This window comes from Vespula pensylvanica, chromosome 11 (assembly GCF_014466175.1).
Source record: "Vespula pensylvanica isolate Volc-1 chromosome 11, ASM1446617v1, whole genome shotgun sequence".
NCBI classification, from domain to species: Eukaryota; Metazoa; Arthropoda; class Insecta; order Hymenoptera; family Vespidae; genus Vespula; species Vespula pensylvanica.
The window spans coordinates 4,521,709-4,543,019 of record NC_057695.1 but is presented as its reverse complement, the minus strand read 5'-3'; the positions used below and the strand labels follow the sequence as shown (position 1 = coordinate 4,543,019).

At 29.2% G+C, this 21,311-nt stretch overlaps 3 protein-coding genes and 1 non-coding gene across 8 annotated transcripts; 1 reads left to right on the top strand and 3 right to left on the bottom strand.

Annotated features, from left to right (window-relative positions):
• Nucleotides 1–472: 472 nt before the first annotated feature.
• Nucleotides 473–554, bottom strand: Trnas-gcu. Its single transcript has one exon. It is a non-coding gene; the product is annotated as a tRNA-Ser (tRNA).
• A 4,016-nt stretch (nucleotides 555–4,570) lies between these two features.
• Nucleotides 4,571–15,881, top strand: LOC122632924 (sodium-independent sulfate anion transporter-like). 3 transcript variants are annotated; one of them, XM_043820248.1, is made up of 12 exons: nucleotides 4,571–4,800; nucleotides 4,980–5,085; nucleotides 10,573–11,029; nucleotides 11,880–12,109; nucleotides 12,526–12,727; nucleotides 12,975–13,195; nucleotides 13,278–13,623; nucleotides 13,741–14,043; nucleotides 14,230–14,375; nucleotides 14,476–14,646; nucleotides 14,727–14,880; nucleotides 15,135–15,881. In XM_043820248.1, exons 3-12 carry the CDS (start codon nucleotides 10,867–10,869, stop codon nucleotides 15,173–15,175), a joined length of 1,977 nt encoding a protein of 658 aa, XP_043676183.1. In that variant the 5' UTR covers nucleotides 4,571–4,800; nucleotides 4,980–5,085; nucleotides 10,573–10,866; the 3' UTR covers nucleotides 15,176–15,881. The 3 variants fall into 3 exon arrangements, with proteins under 3 accessions (XP_043676183.1, XP_043676184.1, XP_043676182.1); XM_043820249.1 differs by having other exon boundaries at nucleotides 4,573–4,721; nucleotides 4,984–5,085; XM_043820247.1 differs by having other exon boundaries at nucleotides 4,573–4,721.
• LOC122632930 (galactokinase-like) lies at nucleotides 15,788–18,652 on the bottom strand. Of its 2 annotated transcripts, none has more exons than XM_043820257.1 (7): nucleotides 18,407–18,652; nucleotides 17,622–17,808; nucleotides 17,395–17,537; nucleotides 16,977–17,274; nucleotides 16,578–16,899; nucleotides 16,425–16,503; nucleotides 15,788–16,329 (listed from the first exon to the last, which is right to left on the bottom strand). In XM_043820257.1, the coding sequence occupies exons 1-6, from the start codon at nucleotides 18,566–18,568 to the stop codon at nucleotides 16,431–16,433; spliced, it is 1,185 nt and encodes a 394-aa protein (XP_043676192.1). In that variant the 5' UTR covers nucleotides 18,569–18,652; the 3' UTR covers nucleotides 15,788–16,329; nucleotides 16,425–16,430. The 2 variants fall into 2 exon arrangements, with proteins under 2 accessions (XP_043676192.1, XP_043676193.1); XM_043820258.1 differs by lacking the exon at nucleotides 18,407–18,652 and adding an exon at nucleotides 18,096–18,298.
• LOC122632933 (protein lifeguard 3-like) lies at nucleotides 18,646–21,189 on the bottom strand. 2 transcript variants are annotated; one of them, XM_043820261.1, is made up of 8 exons: nucleotides 20,415–21,189; nucleotides 20,089–20,324; nucleotides 19,964–20,017; nucleotides 19,804–19,894; nucleotides 19,582–19,707; nucleotides 19,316–19,465; nucleotides 19,096–19,224; nucleotides 18,646–18,966 (listed from the first exon to the last, which is right to left on the bottom strand). In XM_043820261.1, exons 1-8 carry the CDS (start codon nucleotides 20,508–20,510, stop codon nucleotides 18,946–18,948), a joined length of 903 nt encoding a protein of 300 aa, XP_043676196.1. In that variant the 5' UTR covers nucleotides 20,511–21,189; the 3' UTR covers nucleotides 18,646–18,945. The 2 variants fall into 2 exon arrangements, with proteins under 2 accessions (XP_043676196.1, XP_043676195.1); XM_043820260.1 differs by having other exon boundaries at nucleotides 18,646–19,224.
• Nucleotides 21,190–21,311: the final 122 nt, after the last annotated feature.

Below are 21,311 nucleotides of genomic sequence, written 5' to 3'. Positions count from 1 at the left end.
TCGTTAGAAATATCCGTTTTATCGAGAGATTACGAACAGATATGTCTTAGAGATAAGTGAATTAATATAAGCCACTACAAAAGACCTTAGAATAATTAGATAAAACTTTGTACAAAAAAAAAATTAGAAATAAAATTTTTACCATAGACTGTTACAACGATATACATTGAATCTAAGGCATAGTACACGGGTGGACAATGTTTTTTAATCGGTAAACTGTGTCGATAAGGAGGAGACTGTAAGAATGATTTCTACTATATCCGCGTAACTACAGATACAAACTGCACGAGTTTCCTACCTTATCGATAGGGACGAATTACCATACGTAGACAATTATCGAGAACTTTTCTTTAACATATTTTCTTTCGGAAATTTTATAATCGCGGACCTTTTATGGAATTCCGGAACGGCAAAGTCTATATATATCAATTTGAATATATTTTGAGCGAAAACCTAGGAACAAAAAGCGGATCGACGAGGATGGGATTCGAACCCACGCGTGCAGAGCACATTGGATTAGCAGTCCAACGCCTTAACCACTCGGCCACCTCGTCGCTGTTTTACAAAGTCTCGTCTTCAAGTAACCTCTTCAATCATCAATTTTTAATGAAAATTTTGTTCCTTTCTTTTTCTTTCCTTCAAAACTTTCCATTACAAATTAATTTCGAGAATTTTGATCTAAATAATAATAACAATAATAATAATAATAACTCAATACAATCATCCCTCATAGAGAAAAAAAATAATAATAACTTTAATCCAAATAATTATTTTATTAGAATAATCCTTCGAGATTTAATTTCGACAATGACACGATTATTGCATTCTAAAGATATCTCATTTGTTATTATATGACGTAAGATTAATTTAAAAAAGAATACTTCTTTTTATCCTGGCTCAACATAATTACCAGGGAAAGTAAAAACAGTTAGAAGGAAATATATATAATACCTAAAGAATTCTAAACGGATAATTTTGCGGTACTTTCCAACGAATGGCACTTATCGTCTAATTTTCCCTGTTACTGTATATACATTAATTTTACCGGTACAATCCAAATTAGTTATAGACCTGACTATTTTTCCTTTTTTCTTTTTTTATAAGGATATATCGTTAAATGACGACAATGCAATCATATTTTGTTCTTAATCGCTATAAAAGTCTCATCATTTTTATCGTAATCACATCGTGTTAGTAATAAATGAATTTTTCTTTAATTGTAAATCAAAAAAAAAGATGAATAAAAAAATAGAAATGGAAAAAAAGACAGCTTCTATTATCGTGAATACTCTTACGTAGTAGCATGAAGATCGTTAATTTCATGCTAATTCGATCGCTATCGATAGGAATTCAAGGAAATCGTTAATGGTTTTAACATAAATGCGAAATCGGCAATATTTTCTCAACAAAAATTTGCCTCGGCTATTGTATCGTCGCCGAAATGAAAACAAAAAATGGATCTCTTTTACGAACGATCGTTGGCGTGTAACGATCGCAATTTACGCGAATTCCATTCGTAATGTGCTACTCGTAAGCGATCGGTCGTATGATGTAACGGAACCGGAAGTTAACGTAAGATAACAATTGAAGTTACGCCAGAAAAAAAAGGAAAAAAAAAGAAGTTCCTTTTGCTTCTGCCTCTCTTCTCTGTCGAACGAACGCATGGAAATAACGAAGTATCGTTCGAAAGCAGAAGTATCGTTCTTTATATCATTTCATAATACCATATTGGTAAACATTACTCAATACTTATATCAAGGATGTTCCAATTATCGATGAATAAATTGTTTCTTTGCTCGAGATTAATTTGAAATGTTTATAACTTTTTATTATCGATAAGAGACGTTCTAAATCATTTTTATCTCTAGCTTTTTTCTTGTTTTTTTCACAAATGTAATTTGTGCTTTTATTTATACATATACATATATATATTTTTTTTCCTTAATTCTATTGTTTTTAACGTCGCGTCAACTATCTGGGTATTAACGACATAATACTTTTCCTTATATATATATATATATATATATATATATATATATATATACATACAACATATCATATATATATATATATAGATATATGAAAATATAAGTGTATATAATTGCGTATAGAAGCAAGTGAGTTAAACGCCCGCATAGAAGATAGCGAATTTCTTAAGCGATATTCTAAGCAGGTGTTTATGTGTGTTAATAGTAGGGACCGTTCTTCTTTTTTTGGGGTGGAGGGGAACTGGTTTTAAAAAGAACACTATATGCTCCGTATGGTTGACCAAGAACTGCGCAGCATTTCGTTCTTTGCTAATACGATTTAATCCGCTTTAAACTGGCTTCTTTTTTCGTTAGTTGAAAATTTGGCATATAATCTTTCAAAGTGTTATAACTTATCAATTTTATTACAGATGAATTGACTGATAAAAAAGAGAAAACAAAAAAGTAAAGGAGTTACCTAATCGAAAAATTCAAAAATCGTATATTTCATTCGAGCAATTAGAACATCCAAATGATGCATAACGACGAATTTTATTTTTTATTACTGACCATTACTAATTATGTTATATTCATTTAAGTATGTTTTATTTCCATTTTTACTAATAATACGCTTGCTAACGTGATAAATAAAGGAATAGAAGGAAAAAACAGAAAAAAACAAAGAATATAACATTCGTCTGACGATGATTTCGATGTTCTACAGAAAAAAAATGAAAAACGATATCAATCTTGATTTATTTTATATATATTTAACAGTCAAGCTGCGATATGCCATTTCATCATCTTAACACGTGCAACTCGAATGTGTATTTGTTTTTTTTTCCTTTTTTTTTTGTCATTTTTTTATATCTATGTATAATACTTCAACTCGTTCTCTCGTTTGCCACTAAAATTACCCTTTTAAATGCGCAAAGAGCTGATAAACATACTGTCGATCTACATCGTCTCATTAATACAATCGAATCTAAAAAGGAAAATGTAGTAGATAAACAAAAACGTTTGAATAGAAACGCAGGAATATATTAAGATCATATTAATCACGTGGCCGTCACCTAGGACGATATTTCGAATTCGCTTTAACTGGGTCATGTTTCAAACATTTTATTGTGAAGTAGAACAAAAACAAAAAAAGAAAGAAAGAAAAAAAAAGCAAGAAAATAAAATACAAAAAAATCGCACGTTAATTGATTTATGATCGGAAATAACTGATATAAATAAACGAGCTATAGCAACAACGATGAACAAAAAATTAATCTATAGAGAAAAAATGAAAGGAAGGAGAAGAATGAAATGAAAAAAATATCTATTGCGATCATTTTTCAAATATACTCGATACGCGAAAAGAAAAACCGCGTAAATGTCGTAGCCAATAACATTGCGAGAAATGCTATCTAACTCCGTACACGTGACTGAATACTCGAGGTACTACCAGTTATAAGAATAGCAGTGGGAGTGCAGAAAACAAGGGAATATATATGTGGTATGTGCGTGTATGTGTGTGTATATATATATATATATGTACAGTGACGTATATTAATGGTGCCTAGTAAAGATACTCCTTTCTATTTTTTCCTTTTTTTAATTCTAAGATATAAAACGAAAAATTGTGTAAATGCAACGTGTATGAATATGTAATATGCATATTTATATTATTATGCATATTGTTATCTTATCACTTGACAACTTTTTAATAAAAACTAAAAAACTAAAAGGTCGAAAAAATCTATTTTTTGTCAAATATATTATATTATATATTTAGACACACTGTTTGTATTAATCAAATGCCAATTTAATTAATTATCCTTAATATATGTAAATATTACACTTATAAAATAATGTTTCGATTACTTGTGACTTAGTTAACTTCAATGTATATAAGTATTGTGTTCTCTATCTCAGTCTTTCTCTCTGTCTCTCTCTTTCCCCTTCTTTCTCTCTTTATCTCCCTTTCTCTCTCTCTCTCTCTCTCTCTCCCTCCCATCCTCTCACTCTCTCTGTTGCACAATAATTGTTCACATAGTTATTTCTAATTTATCCTCAATATATATATATGAACATTGCACTTGTTGTAAGACAATGATATTTCTCCTAGCTATTTCTAATTTATCCTGAAACTTACACAACATAATATTTCCCCAATTTATTTCTAATTTATCCTCAAAGTATATAAACATTACCAATTACACAATGATATTTTCCTTAGTTATTTTTAATTTAAACTCACACTAAAACAATATAATAAAATTTCTTTTTTCCTTTCCTTATTTCTAATTTATCCTGAACATACATAGATGATTATAACACTTACACAATGATCTTGCCCTTTGTTATTTCTAATTAATCTTCACTGTAAGTATATAAACATCGCACTTTCACAATGACAAAAATAATAATTGAAAAAATGAAAAGTTCGATAAATTAAAAGGGATATTTTCAAGTAATAGCATTAATATACCTAACTGTACACATGTATAATACTAGTATACAACGAAAGGAGAGTTCTTGGTAGGGGACACGAAAACATTATACGGACCAACCAAATGGCTATCGTCTCCTCAGGCGCGCTGGTGAGCCAGCTTTGACTCCCACACGAAAGGAAGAGAGTCATTCGTGCGTGCTTCACGGAGCAACTAACTTGCTCCTTACGAGAAGTGCGCGGACTCCTGACGTTTCGTGTTGGATCACAACAGTGAACGTTCACCGTCGAGTTTTTTCTCTTTCTTCCTTTCATCTGTGTGTATCTCTCTCTCTCTCTCTCTCTCTCTCTCTTTTTCTCTGTCTTTCTCTTTCTTTCGCGTGTCTACTAAACTCGGTAAGAAATAAAGGAAAAAAGTAAAACAAAAAAGTAAACTCATTTCTCGCGTCGTCATTTTCTATCGTTTGCTGCGTATTTTTGTCAAATTACGTTCTATCTTGTGTATACCTATTTTTTATTTTCTTCTTTCTTTTCTTTTCTTTTTTAATTAATTTATTTATTTACATCTTCCAAAGGAAGAAAAAGAAATCTCGGACGTTTGGGAATCGTGTGATGATGTATCGAAGTGTCCGCTATCGAATGGAAATGATGTCAACGTGAGTGAACCAGAGAGCTATAACGGTAAGCTATCAAGAAATTATGCGTACATTCGCATCGTTTACGAATCTTTTTTATTTCTTTTTTCTTTCATTTCTTTTTCTTCTTCTTTTTTCTGTTTATTTCTGTTACTTTGAATTTTACGAGTTAAGTGGCGTTCTGCTTTGAAATAACAATAATAAACAAGCTCATTAGCAAACTTACGTACGTAAATATGATTCAAGATTTTATGATGATTACGTGAAACTTGATCGCAAAAACTTTTCTTACAAACGAAGAGGAAATGTGTAAGTGTATATGTGTATATACTTCTACGTTTGCGTGCGTGTATTTGTATATGGTTTTTATTCGAAAGAGTACATTGTACGATAGTATGTCTAACACGTGGCACCTATTAAGTTTTAAATCAAATTATTTCGAATGTTGAATTAAACGATTCACCACGTGTTTTGTGTGTTATAGGTTTTGACAAAAAAAAAAAATAAAGAAAATGAAATTCAAAGGTTTGCTCTAATAATCCGGTAAACGTGCGTTATCGCATTCTTTGTTCTTGTATTGTTAATATAATTTGTTATTATCGCCAACGCGGACTTATGTATTTCTTCGTTACAATGAAATTTCATTTCGTTCTTGACCCGTAAGAATAAAAAAGAAAGAAAAACGAGCGATTAAATACGAGCTTTTATAACATGATTGATCCGATATCGAGATTTCAAATACGATCCTTGAACATTTCTATATTTTTCTCTGATATTCTTGTTACACAAGAAATGATGTTTTTTTTTTTTTCTTTTTTCTTTATTGTACAATTCGATGAAACAGTTTTTAATAAAAGTCTTAGAATATTTGTTTCGATTTTTAAAAATTTAATATTTTTAAATAAATATTAACCGTGAGCTAAACATTATTTAAATATCATTTGATTAACGATTAAGGTAAGAAGTTAAAGAAAATACGTAAAAAATAAAAAAAAGAATGCACGAGTTATTCCGTTTTAGACATTAAACTCGTACGGGGAAAGCATTATCCGGCTTTATGTAGAATTATAGGCCTTCTAATAAACTTTCGCATACACTTACATATACGTGCTACGACTGAACGAACAGAACACGAACGCGTTGCTTCGCGAAGAAATTCCCGCGATGCGATCGTTCAATTTCACGAGCAAAAATTCTTACGTTCCTGACTTCGAAAGGAATGCGTCAACGAACGTTTAGAATACTTCGAAGCGCAACAAAAAATATTTCCATTGAAAATATCATACATTAGCATAAGAAAATAGATAAAAAGAAATTCAATTCAGTAAGTTTTTATCTTTCTTTTTCTTTTCTTCTTATCTTTCTTAAAATCGACGAAATTTCGACGTACATTAATATCGAAAAAACATACTTTTAATATATAAAATCTAAAATTAAGAAACTTTATTTTATATTCTCTATTCGTGTTATTGAAATTAATAATAATTTATATTTATACAGAATAGGTTCTATATATCTATATTCTCTAACTGCTAAACTGCAAAAGTTAGTTTACAAGATTACTAAGTTTAACTACAAATTTAAAAAGTTTCGAAAAAGAATCATTGATTTTTAAAGTCATCTAAAAACTTTTGACTCATCCAAATTTTGAAAAAATAAACGAAATGAAATGATATTATATGTTAATTATTATTTACTCGAATGTTAAATAATTAATTTACATATGTACAAAGTATATTACAGTATCTAAAATGTAATAAAAAAAAAATATTTCAATAATATCTCCAAGAAAATGATAACTGATTAATAAAATCATCGATAAACGTTTCCGTCACATGATTCATACACGTAACTGATCGAAATTATGTTAACATTTCGCTTCATTCTAAGACACTTTCTTTTCTTTTGTTTTATAGTATCTTTTATTAGAGAATCGTTGATGTTCGAACAATGATGTCAATGTAACGAGTGACACATTAATGCAAAAAAGAAAGCTCGTAAAAAGATTTAAACGTATTACATCGCACGCACTTACATCAGAATTTAAAATGGCTCTTAAAAAAGAAATAAAAAAGAAAATCGTGAGGATGATAAAATTTGCATTTTATAAATTCGATTATCTAATAATAACTAACTCGTATATTACATAACACAAGACTCGGAATAAATAAGACCAGCTTCTAAAAAGTTCGATCACACTCATTCATCGTTCTTTTCACAAAAATTCTCTTGTATCTATTTTCATCTGAAAAAAAAGCAAAGAAAAAGAAAAAGAACAAGAAAGAAATCAAAGCGATTGGCTTGATAAATTTATTCATCTATTGGGAAATATGATAATTTAATTTATTGATAAGAAACCTTGACTATATATTTCACTAATTAAATATACCATGTATAACTTGAGTTATGAATTGAAAGCAGTCATTGATAAAGATAAAATCCTAAATGTATTATATATATATTTTCTCTTTTATTTATTATTGCAAAAGAACATAAGAGGAATTTTACGAGTATATATCATCCGATTGATTATCACCTTTCCCAAGGACTCCATCTTTGTAAAACCTTGTGAATGGATTCTGCGAAAGGAAAGGATAGAATTCTTATGTACGATTCTTCTTTTTACTATTTTTTTTATTTATTTCTATTTTTTTTTAATTATCTGTTTATATATGTATATATATATTTTTGTAAGAAAAATTTATAGTTCAAATAATTAAATCGTTATAATAATTGACTACTTTTCGCATCGTTCTTATGTCAATATGCATAAATAAAACAAGAATCGTACTAATCACTAGTTGCACGTGCTCTTTCAAGATATTCGCTTTCTCTTTCGCACTATGAACGAATAGTTCGTTTATTTTTTCATTTCATTTTTTTTTTGTTCCTCTTTCATGTTTCTTCCTCATTTTTTCTTTATTTTTCCTATTTTTTTCTTTCTTATTTTTTTCTCTTTCTTTTTTTATTCCATTTTCTATATTTTAATATCATCATTGTATACCTTCGTTTTTCACAATAACCGGATATAATTTTATATAACGATCGCTATCTATTATATTGTTTCAAAATAGCATCAGAGATATGTTTGAACGATGTAAGATAGACATATGTATATATTTTTCCAAAGATCAATCTTACTCGACCGATTTGGCTATAATGAGGCGTCATTTTTACGCTCGTAATCGTAATTTCGTAGTCAAAACAGAGAAAGAGAAAGAGAGAAAGAGAGAAGAAGGGATAAAAAAGTGTCGATCCATTACATAATAACATCAACAAGAGTATCGTATGTACGCGCTTGAATTATTTCCTTTCTAGATAATTTTATATATTTACTTTCAATATAAATCGAAAAACAATATTTTCAATTGCTTATAGTTTATATTTTAATCTCTTTTTCTTTATAAAATGTATTGGAAAATACGAATTTCGTATAATAAATTAAGAATATAATAAATTAAGAAAAAAATATATTTATCAATAACTAAATAATCATTTCCATTTGTGTGTGTCCATGTGCATATGTGAGTAAAAAACATTAATAAGGTTAATGGTTCCAAATAAAAAATAACAATAAAAAATGTAAAAAGAAAAAGAGAACGAGAAGAAATATTTTTAAAAGTTAATAATTATATATAGGTATAAATTACGATTAATCTTTGAAAATGATCTTTGACGTCAAACGCATAATTAAAAGACCGTCATGTTGTATTCTCTCACTCTTTACACGCATATTATAAGGATCGTAACAAAATGTGAAAGGAAATCGAGAGGTAGTATGTCGTGGCACTGCCAATGCATAGAAAAACGTGATTTCGTATTTAATTGAAAGGAAAAAAGGACAAATATTAAAAAACAAAGGAAACGGACAGTATGTGAATATTTATAGATGCATACATATGTATCTATATACATACTTGTATACGTGCAAACATAAATTGTACTTTGAATACAGCATAAATAAAGCGACGATCGATCGAACGATCGAATGATCGATTCATCATCCTAATCACTCGATCACGCAGTTAACGGTATTTATCGAATTACTATACAAGCATGAGCGACCGTCTGTTGCTAATATGTCCAAGAACTTCATAGGCGTTCAAGTTCGCAATGACTTTTTTACTTCTTAAAAAGAAAAAAAAAAAAAAGGAAAGAAAAGAAAGAAAAAATAAAAATGAAAAGATACATATTGTATAATTATGTATCTAGTTATCAACTTGGAAAAAACGATGGCTAGTTCTTCGAACTTCCCGATAAAAATAAGAATGAAAAAGAGAAAAAGATAGAGAGAGAGAGAGAGAGAAACGATAAAAAGATATGTGCATTTTCTTATTCATTTTCTCTTGTATTATTATTATTTTACGTAGAATCACTGAACAATAGACAATTTACGGAAATTAAAATCGACTGTGTCGAATCTCTGTTTACAATTTGTAAGCACACTTCGAAAGTAAAATTCTTTTTAAACGTGATTATGACGACAAAGTAAAACGTAGATGAAAAAATAAAAGAAATAAATAAAAAAATGCAATCAGCGTAGGAAATGAAAGAAAAAAAAAAAAAAAAAGAAATGAAATGAAATATGTAAAAAAAAAAAGAAAGAAAAAAGACAAGGCCTTTGATTTAAAAATAAATGGCCGGTTCTTCATCTTCGTCTATCTATCGATTAATTAGAGACCTAAAATTAGTTTTTTAAATGTGAAAAAAAGATAAAGAAAAAAAAAATAACCTTATCACAGAATTATTTGAAATATTTAATGAATGCCAAGTCTTACAAGCTTGAATGTTAAAGAAAGCTAAGACGTATTCGCTCGATAATTGATAGGTTTGTTTTATGAATATTTTTCATCCCCAATCCTCTCCCGCCATCACCGCCACTACCACCACCAACTTCTCAAGTACCGATGACTCGAGCGTAACGCAATTAACCACGGTCTTATGTAATTACCGACAGTTGTAATACATATGGCACAAGAATGAGTAGATAATTGCTTTATAGTAACCACTTTGCGATAGAATGTAGGTGAAGTTCACGCGTACAATGTATCGACAGCTAATGATTATCCGCTTACGTATATCGACTCATAAACAAAAGAGTTAGAGGAACCAATGTGGCATGAGTCAAAATCTATTATCTTTTATCTATTTTCTATCAGAGTTATCTATTCCCTGAATTATTTCTCTTTTCTTTATCTTATCTATTTTTATTAATTGCATGTGTACTTAAAAAATAATAAGCATCTATCTATGCATGCATGTGTATTTAAAAAATAATATGTATCTATCTGTATAATTTACTTAATATCTCAGAAATAGATTGAAGTAATAATGAAAAGAATTTAACGAAACGTGTGAGAAAAAGAAATTCTATTCTTATAATCGTGTACAAATAAATGAATCTTTTAATATCTATAAGAATATTTACAATAGATTCGTCGTCGATAAAGTTCTATTAATAGAAACGATTAAGCGTAAATTAATGACAACGATCTAAAATTGAGATGAAATTATTACAACGATCGCTTTTCAGTATCATTACTTATGATCGAGTCGAAGGATGGAGTCTACCTGAGTAAGCTTCGATCGTCCGTGACCTTGGACCATAATCTTTATTCAACGAAATCAAAAAGAAGGAAGGACAAGATAATTACGGCATTATTCTGAAGAAATTCCTAAGAAATCTTAACCACCCTATCCTCTTCCTCCTCCCCTTTCCTTCCTTCCTTCCTTCCTATCTTCCTTCCTTCCTTCCTTCCTACCTTTCTTTTCCTTCTACTGTATTAATAGAAAAAAGGAACGAAAAGAAAGAAATCAAGAAAATAAAATGGCTAAATACACAGTGAAAGAAGAGTACGATCTCGAAAGTTACAAAGAAGTCAGGCTGACCGGTTTCAACAACAACGATCCTGATCTAAGTAATAACCTTGAAACTAGACTAGCCATCGTCCATCTTCCTAGCAAAGACGATAAAGAGAGCAAGGATGACGGTGAGTCTTCTTCTTTTTCTGCCTTTCCTTAAATATCACGAAATCGAATCGAACGAGTTTCATCGTTAGAAACTCGAGACACGAATACGATTAAATTAAAGGACACTCAATGCGCGCGTAGCATCGCTTTGCATATTTAAACGTAACGATACTGGCACGTAGCCCGAAAGAAACTAGAAAATTGTTGAAGAAATGTTGCGGTATATAATTGACTGACCTTTCGTAACAGAAAACACATCGGGATTTTTCATGAAAGTCGAATACGAAAGGAGAATCTTTATCGATTACCATAAATATTCAATTTCATCGAAATCATCTTACGTTTTTATTATCCTTGAAACTAACATATCATTCGAAAAGAATTAATTCTTCGCGTTCTATTTCTTTTTTTTTTTTTATATGTATCTTTTCCTTTAACTTTCTTTTTTTTATTCGTTGAAAAAATTTTTTAAAAGAATCCGTGAGAATTTCGCGAAAGAAAGTTTATAAAAATACACATGAGAGACAAAACGGTGCGTAAAGATATACTTGATAAACGAGTCATGATGGAATCACTCATACGAAAGACAAAACGGCGAATAAAGATGAACTTGATAAGGGAGTCATATGATGGATCATACTCGCTCGTGATCAGTGACGTCATTCAGTGAAATCATTTTATTCTCCCCTCTAAAATTGTAAGAGAAATTATGTACTACGAGTACGAAGAATGAAATGCATATAAGTACTAGATTTAAAAAAAAAGAAAGAGAAAAAAGAAAGAAAAACCCATAAAATAAACGAAACATAAATAAACAAATAAATAAATAAATAATTATATAAAGCCAATGTTGTATATTTATAATTTTAGAAAACCATACCAATAATTTTCTACTTTCGTCGATGAGGAATTGGCTTTATCGGAGAATAAAAAGAACGTGTAAAAAAAAGTTACTTTACAAAAGAATACCTATCCTAGCATGGTTACCAAAATATCGTAAAGAATATATAGCAAGTGACTTGGTAGCAGGAGTCACCGTTGGTTTAACAGTCATACCACAAGCCATAGCTTATGCCAATGTCGCTGGTCTACCTCTGCAAGTAAGTGCTTAAATTGATGATTTAAATAAGTCATTTAACGTTCCTATCTAAAATGCTGTTCTCTTTAAATAGAAAAAAAAATGCATATGTATGATATTGCAAAATAAATAATAATGAAATAGCACTTAAATGCTGAAAAATATTTTAAGAATATTAGATAACCCAGATTATATGTATATGTATGTATATATTATTACTATATTATTATTATTATTATTATTATTATTAATTAATATACACCCACAATAAGAACTTTAAAAATGATATTAAATTTGTATTCGATAGAAAAAATCTTTGATAAATTTTTATACCTGCTCGTTCAGATAACAAACCCCCACGATTATATATTGTTGAATATGTAATTTTTTTTTAATAAATAAAATGCTAAGACTGAGAAGTATTTTTGTATGTTTCAGTATGGTCTCTATTCATCCTTCATGGCATGCTTCGTATATACTATCTTAGGCTCCTGCAAGGATGTTCCAGTAGGACCAACAGCAATAGCTGCAATCCTAACAAGAGAAACTCTTCAAAAAGCTCACTTAGGAGCTGACTTTGCCGTTTTATTGACCTTCGTCTCCGGCTGTATATCCTTGTTAATGGGCATATTGCAATTAGGTGATTTCACAGAGACAATTAAAGATCAAAACGATTTGAAGAAAATGCCATCGTATCCGTGATAGCGATCACACCGACAACAATAAAAACGTTGCGGATTATGAACACTAACTTCGTATCCTTCCTCGCTAGTTGTTACTTAAGTCTATATAGATCTTTTCATTTAATCGGTGTGATCGTGTAGATAAAGGAGGACAATTTTCCGCAACAAAATAAGACTAAAATATTTCTTATTTATGCTTAATAGGTTTCTTGCTCGATTTTATTTCGGGACCAGTCTCGGTTGGTTTCACTTCAGCGGCAGCGATCATTATCGCTACCAGTCAAATGAAAGATATCTTAGGGATCAATATATCTGGTGGAAAATTTTTAGAAGTCTGGCAACTGATCTTTGAAAAGATCGGTGATACCAGACCATGGGACGCTACGTTAGGAATCGTGTGCATAATCGTTTTGTTACTTCTCAGGGTTAGCATAATAAAATTATATGATTAAATCGATCTATCCTTCACTTACCTAGAATGTAACGTAATCATATTTCTATCCACAGAAAGCCAAAGATCTGCCGATAATGACACGGAAGGTGAAGATGCCAACGAAAATTCAATTGACGTTGAGAAAATTGATTTGGTTGATCTCGACTGCCAGAAACATCTTGATCGTTGTCGTTTGTGCTGTCATGTGCTGGCTACTGGAACTTTATCTTGGTTCATCACCGGTCATGTTAACAGGAGAAGTAAAGGCAGGTCTACCGAATTTCCATTTGCCACCTTTCGAATCGAGTGTTGGTAATCAAACCTATCACTTCAGTGACATGATCAGCGAATTAGGTTCCGGATGTCTAGTCGTACCTTTGCTGAGTCTTCTGGAAACTATTTCCATCGCCAAAGTATTTAGTAAGAACTTATTATTTTTAATATTATATAAAATATAAAATACGAGTTATCATTATAATTTTATACTAATTATAGTGTTAATATTTTATATTACCTAATGCCCACCTTGTTCTTTAGATGACGGTAATCCTATAGACGCTACTCAAGAAATGTTAGCATTGGGTGTATGCAACGTGATTTCTTCTTTCGTATCATCGATGCCAGTCAGTGGTGGACTCAGTCGAGGTGCTGTTAATCATTCCTCTGGTGTCAGAACCACTTTAGGTGGAATATATACGGGTCTTCTCGTCTTAATATCATTACTATTCCTTACTCCATATCTTCAATATATTCCTAAGGCAGCACTCGCAGCAGTCATCATAGCAGCTGTAGTTTTTATGGTTGAATTCCACGTTATCAAGCCAATGTGGAGAACTAAAAGTACATGTGCCTCTTGTGAAGTTTCGATCTTAACGTTTGTTAATGTATCTTATGATACGTGATTACATGAAGTATACGTATGTGATCATAAGATACATTAACAAATTTTATCATTGTTTATATTTAATATAAATTAACAAATTCTCACCAGATTTTATTATCAACGAATTCTATGATTTCTTCTAGAGATCGACCTGGTACCTGCGATTGTAACATTTTTATGCTGTCTCTTCGTGAGATTAGAACTAGGTATAGTGATCGGCATCGGTGTTAATCTTCTATTTTTGCTCTATGCATCGGCTAGGCCATCTTTGCGAGTCCAAAAAGCTACGGTGAGTGCTCCAATTTTTCTTCATATTTTGTAAATAATATTCAGTATTGAAAAATATTAAACTGTATTATATATGTATATATTCTTATGTATTTTTGTAGAGCATAAGCGGCTGTGAATATCTTGTCATAACTCCAGATAGAAGTCTCGTGTTTCCAAGTGTTGAATATGTCCGAGCAGTAATTAGTAAACAGGGATCAAAACAGGGTATTACTGTACCTGTTGTTATCGATTCTACTCACATTCAAGCTGTCGATTTTACTGCAGCTAAGGTAAATCCTTTGAAGATTTTTAAGACAAATCAAATATATCTTCTTTTTCTTTGTTATCTTCATAATTTTCTTATTTTCAGGGTGTGAAGAATTTGATAGAAGATTTCTCGAAACGTGGTCAGCCTTTAATCTTTCACAATTTAAAGCCTAGCATTGTTGAAATCTTCAGAGGAGTAAAACCATCGAGTTTGAAGTGTAGTTCCAGCGAACTCGAATTAAATGACTGCCTTAAAGGTAAATCTCTATCGATCATATTAAAACATTATTGACGGGTATACTCATATTTGCATATGTATGCAACTTATGTGATTATTAAACTATAAAATTGTGTAAGAGTCGTTATTATTATTTTTTATTGTATTTGCATAATTTTTATTACTATATATTAACAGTTTTTCTAAATTTGTAATATTTTAATAACGATTTTCACTCAATTATGAATATAATCTGTGTTAAATTGTTAATAATTTGTTTTCTTTATTTTTCAGAATATTCAAATATCTCGACGACAACTATAAGCAGGTATTGAATATATTTTAATATTTTTGATGATTTCATAAACACGCAGATCGCCCTGTTCTCCGCTCTTGGCAAGTAACAGTATTATGTCAGCGCTTTAGAATTAAAATGCCAACCGCGTTGGATATATAAGCACACAGGGTTTTTATCAATGAAATGCTACAACCTGATTTATATTTTACTGTTGCTTACATATGAAAAAATGATCCGCCGAAGATATTATATATTTAATAATATCCTTTTTTTTTCGTTATATAATTTTTCGTTATGGTTTTCGATGATCACGTATAGAAGGTTCGATAAACATTACTCTGGTATAACAGTATTGTATCATATAATGAATTAGTTGATATACTAATTAATAATTTATGAACCTTTTCGATACGGAAAAAAAAGTTGAACGTTTTTTGACTGCTCTGTAAGTGAAATTATATGTATATCGTATAATTAAGAATCCATATTTATTGATAAAAAATGAATGAAATGTAATTGATAAATAAAATCATCAAAAAACGTCTAACTGGTTATATATGTGTTTTATGATGAGCTTTGTAACCATAACTAAAAAAGTTAAAACCGAACAAAAAGAACTATGTATTCTCAAGCATAAATCGGTGAAACGTTCGTAACAATACCTTTTATTATACATCGTATTATTAAATGTTACAATTCTTAAGTACTTGATATATACTAAGAATTCTTTGGTATGCCTCAAATGTCCATCTTATTTTTACAAATAAAATGTGTACTTACTTCCCATACCTAATAGAGATATAAGAAATTTGTACATAGTTTTTAAAACAAGGAATCGTTTAGTTCCTATCCTTCCTTTGTTATTCTATTTACTTTAGACTATATGTATATTGAAAATATTTCTATATAAACATATTAGTAAAGAATTTCTTTTCATTAACAGATTACGTTTACACGTACAAGTGCATATAACAAAACTATACATTTTAAAATCACATAATCAGAGTTCATTCATCAGAAGACAAATTATGTTCTTATATTAACAATACAATTTTTTATGAAGTTTCAATATTGTTATCATTTTTTATTCTTAAATATCACTACATACCCTTGTCCTTCTAGTTGAAAATTGCATTATAAAGATTCTTGTTCCTTTGTTATTACATATCTTTTCTTCCCAATTTCATTTCTCTGTAAACAGACAATGAATTTCCATGATATACTTACTGTGTACAAGAAAGATTAAAAAACAATAAGAAGGATAATTTAGATAATAAATTTATTACTTATATTTAGCACTTTATATCCATTTCTCTTGCTCCATTTGCTGGTTTTGCAATATAAAAAGATGGAGTTCCTGTATACCTAATAAGTAAACAATATTATACTTAATAATTATATTAATTGAAAAATTTAAGATATGAAGAGACTATACTAACTTTGCTTTTATATTTTGAATGACATTATCAATTGCTCTTTTTTCTAATAAAGTAACAGTGCAACCACCAAAACCTGCTCCAGTTAAACGACTTCCTAAAACACCATTAACTTCTCTAGCTGCAGCTACCAAAGTATCAAGTTCCTTGGAAGACACCTCATAATCATTTCGTAAAGATTCATGACTTTCATTCATTAAATGACCAAACTGTACAAAATCACCCTTTTCAAGAGCAACTGTAGCATTGATTGTCCTTTGAATTTCATTGATTACATGACGAGCTCTTTTCAACATCTCTTCAGAGACATTCTGTGATTTTAGCACTAAAATATAAATCACAAATGTTAGTCCACATTCCCTGTTATTAATATTTACAAATGATTTATATTATTATAATCACCATCAATACTATCTATTGTTGCCTCTCTTAAGCTCTTTATGTTAAGCTTTTTTACAGCCTCGTAACAACAATCTCTACGTTTGCAATAAGCACTACTACTTAATTTGTGAGGTGCATTTGAATTTGTAATTAGAAAAACATAATCATTTATTTCTTTCATAGGTATATGTTTGGTTGACAGATCTCTACAATCTAAGAGAAGTGCACAACCTTCCTTTCCCATCACAGAAATGAATTGATCCATTATACCGCATGGTACTCCAGCAAAATCATGTTCTACTCGTTGACATGCTAAAGCCTATAAACTTTGTATATTTATTCGAATGTAGAAATTGTTTTATTTAATGTTATTTCATCCAACTCCTTACTTGTTAATTATATATGTATATATATCAATATATCAAAATATGAAACATACCTTGTCTTCAGTTTTTTCCAGTTTATGACCAGTCATTGCTTCAAGAAATGTATACGTTGCCACTTCTAAAGCAGCAGAACTACTTAAACCTGCTCCTACAGGTACTGTTGAGACTATCACGGCATCAAAGCCAGACAAATCATCTATAAATATATTTATACAATATAAAATTTGTATCATATATCACTGATTTATATCATTGATTTTAATAAGGCTTGTAAACTCACATGGAAAATATGCAATACATCCTTTTATATAATTAGCCCACTTGGGTTCTCCTGTTTTTATATTTTCTTTAACACTGATATCAAATTCAACTTGGCGTAATGAACCAATATTTTCATTAAGAGAAATAATCTTACAATCTTTCCTATTATTTGGTCTTCCAGCTATTATTGTGACCATAGGTAATGCCTAAAATATATTATTAATAAAATTAGAAAAAATAAAAGAACTAAATGATATAGTGTATTCCTTTATGATACATTATCAATGTTATATAAAATAAGTTATATAAAAAGTAAAAGAAAAATCATAAATTTTTTATATTATGAATAATTAATATACTAATTAATTTTGATTAAGTAATTTGAATATCTAAAACTTGTTTTATTTCCCTTCTCTATAGATTGCTTTCAGAATTTGAAAAATTAAGTTTCTTCCCTAAACAAACAATTGCCGCCTAGATATAATAAACCTACGCGGCAATTTTTGAATTGAAAATTTCCTCGCGCCAAAAAATTTTAACGAGATAAGCCGTTGTATTCACGTAAGCAGTATATCAGTTCATTACTAACGAAAAAATAGATGTTACTTAACACAATTAGAATTACGTAACTCGCTTAATAAATAAAATTCAGAGTTTAACTCTTATCTTGTGTATACAATAGTATTACGAATTAAGAATCGAATAAAAAATCTAACGAATCAACAATGGCAGTCAAGAGAGTTTTTTATGAAACAAAAGAAACATACAGGCGTATAATATTGTTTAGAAATTTTTATAGATTACCATTGGCAATACAAATCCTTCATTGTAATCCGTATGTTCGCCAATTAAATTCACGCGACCAGGTGCACAAGCACAAATGACTGCTTCGACACCAAATTCTTGGACAAAAGCTTGCAAAGCCTTTGCTTTAACGTTTTCTGCATCGGGAACAAAGGTTGCCATTTTTTATTTTCTTTCTTACAAACCACTTATCTTTTGTATATCACTAATTTCTTCTTTACTTATTAATGGGTTTTTTCGACCGATATTCGTTTAAAAGGTTCGCGTTTCGCGGTTAATTCTACTAGGCCAACAATGGGTTACTTTCACAAGATCACCTTGAAATAGAATAAAGTCAAATTGCGATTCTCTAATAACCAATTGCAATCGATAAAATCGATCTATGGATTCATCGATATAATCGATATATATACTAGGACCACTCGATTTCGAGCGGTTTATTCAAAAATCTTTTTCGATTTTTATTGCATTTTCTTACGCTATACATATTTGTTAATAATGAATATACATTTTTAATTAGACTATGTATTTATCATATATCATAATGTGCTATGTAAATCCTGAAATAGTTAAATAATTTGATTTTTATAATTCAAACAAAATTCGTTACTTCGTTTAATAAAATAACACATATATAAATACGAAATATAATAAATTTGCTGTATTTATCCATCGTGGAATAAACCTACCAACAAAAGGATGTACTGATACAGTAAAATGATATCAACATAAATTTGAGTAGTTGCATAAACAACTTCGTCTGGATTTAATTCTATTCTTCGTCCACCCATTATTGTTTGTACGTCAAAAAATAGATACTGAAATAATAGTAAAAATTTGGTTTAATATACTCATAAAATATATCTATATGATTAATAACGTAATAAGTTGTATAAAATTGATATTAACCATTGATATAAGAAGAGTTCCTATAATGGCTATCATTAGATGCAATGTTTTTATATACATAAACATCGATACTATCACCATTGCAAAAAGAGCTACAATTCCAACTAATCCAATTATTGTTATCAATCCTGTTCGCATGGTTAAATCAAACTGTAAACATATAATGTATTATTAAAATAATTAATTTATAAAATTTACTTCAAAATATTTCACTTAATATATAAAAAAAATTTTAATGACAATAAAAGTAGATAATTTATATATACCTTAGTAAATGTAGCTATAAAACTAAGTGTGATAGTTACAATCGATGTCATAGCTAATGCTACAAGAACAACTTCTAGAGCATAAAATACAGAAACAAAGGCAGCCAAATATGACATAGCCATTGTCTGAAACAAATATGAAAGCATATAAAGCAAATATAAAAGCATATATATTGATACATAAATGTAGATATAAACATAAATATACTATAAATAATTTACCAGCAAACAAAGACAGAGGTAGTTATTTGGTGCTTGACGTCTTGCGCAGTCAGAAAATGCTATAGCGCAGTATGTGACCGTAAAGATTATTCTGACAAAATAAAAGAACTTAATTTACATTCAAATAATTTATTTATCTAGAATGAAAAAATCTACGTACAAAGCTAGCAGCCAAAGAAACCAATTAACTAACATAAATTCTTGTGCAGCAGGTCTAAAAGTAAAGAAGGATTAACAAATGTGTGAATTCTAATATTTGAAATATTAGAATAATACACAACTTACACAAATATAAAAAATGCTACAACAGCTGTTGTAAATAAAAGTTGCATGCCCAATATGCAAAAAATTTTCCTGATGAAGCTCCTTCTCACTTTCAAATCTTTAAAATCTCCCATATATTCTTCTTCGTCACCCATTTCTCTTCTTCTTTGCTCATGTAACCATGCTCTATATAATTCTTGATTTTGCCTTTCCCTCTGTGCTACCATATCATCTGTTACAGTAATGATATATGGACCCTATTAAAAACGTAAAATTTATTTATTGATATATATTATGTATGTGGATTTTAGACAATGATAATTTCTTTTTTATAATCACTAACTTACACTTTGTATTTTTTGCCCTTTAAATAAAGGGGGCAACTGTGGTGGTCCTTGTATAATATTTTCAATTGGTGGTTCATTGGTTTCAGTTGATTGCATTTAGTCTAATGTATAAAATCTTATGTTACAAAAATTTTTTTCATTCAAGATTATTATTCGAGTATTGTAACTTTAATCGATTTATTTTTTGCCGATGCCAATATTATGATAATGTTTATTGATATTCTACAACGTATTTTTGTAATATGCATAAAAATTGAGTTAAAAAGTATATAAGAGATATTTTAAAATAAATAAATATATAAATATATATTTGACAAATGAACAAATGACGATTTATGTTAAATGAAGTTGCACTTTTATAGATTTGTTAACTACTGTTGTATTTTCAATGTCAGGATACTTTCATATTACATATGTATACATATCTAAAAATAATATATAATTTATTCAGAAGCAATGAAAAAAAATTTATAAGATTAAATAAAATGTTTTCTCTCTATATCTTTTTATTAGTTATATAATTCTATAGTTATATTAATCTTTTATTATTTTTAGAGAATGCTTCAACAGAAGTATCTTAGAACAATACTAGATATCTATATTTAAATTTTTGCATAGAAATCAAAAGGAGTTAACTTTCTTTTCATTTTTTAAATAAAATACTGAAATAATTCTATCATAACAAGCAATGTACGTATATTATAATAATAATTCCGTAACATTGTCATAAATAATCTTATATAAATATATTTATGATATTATTAAAAAAAATGTGCGTTTTCTTTTTTTTTTTGTAAATTAAGAACTTGTTAGCAAATAGTTTCTTAATAATTACGAACTGATATATTATATATAGTATATATTACTTTCTTAATAAATTAGTAAAACTCGAGTGAT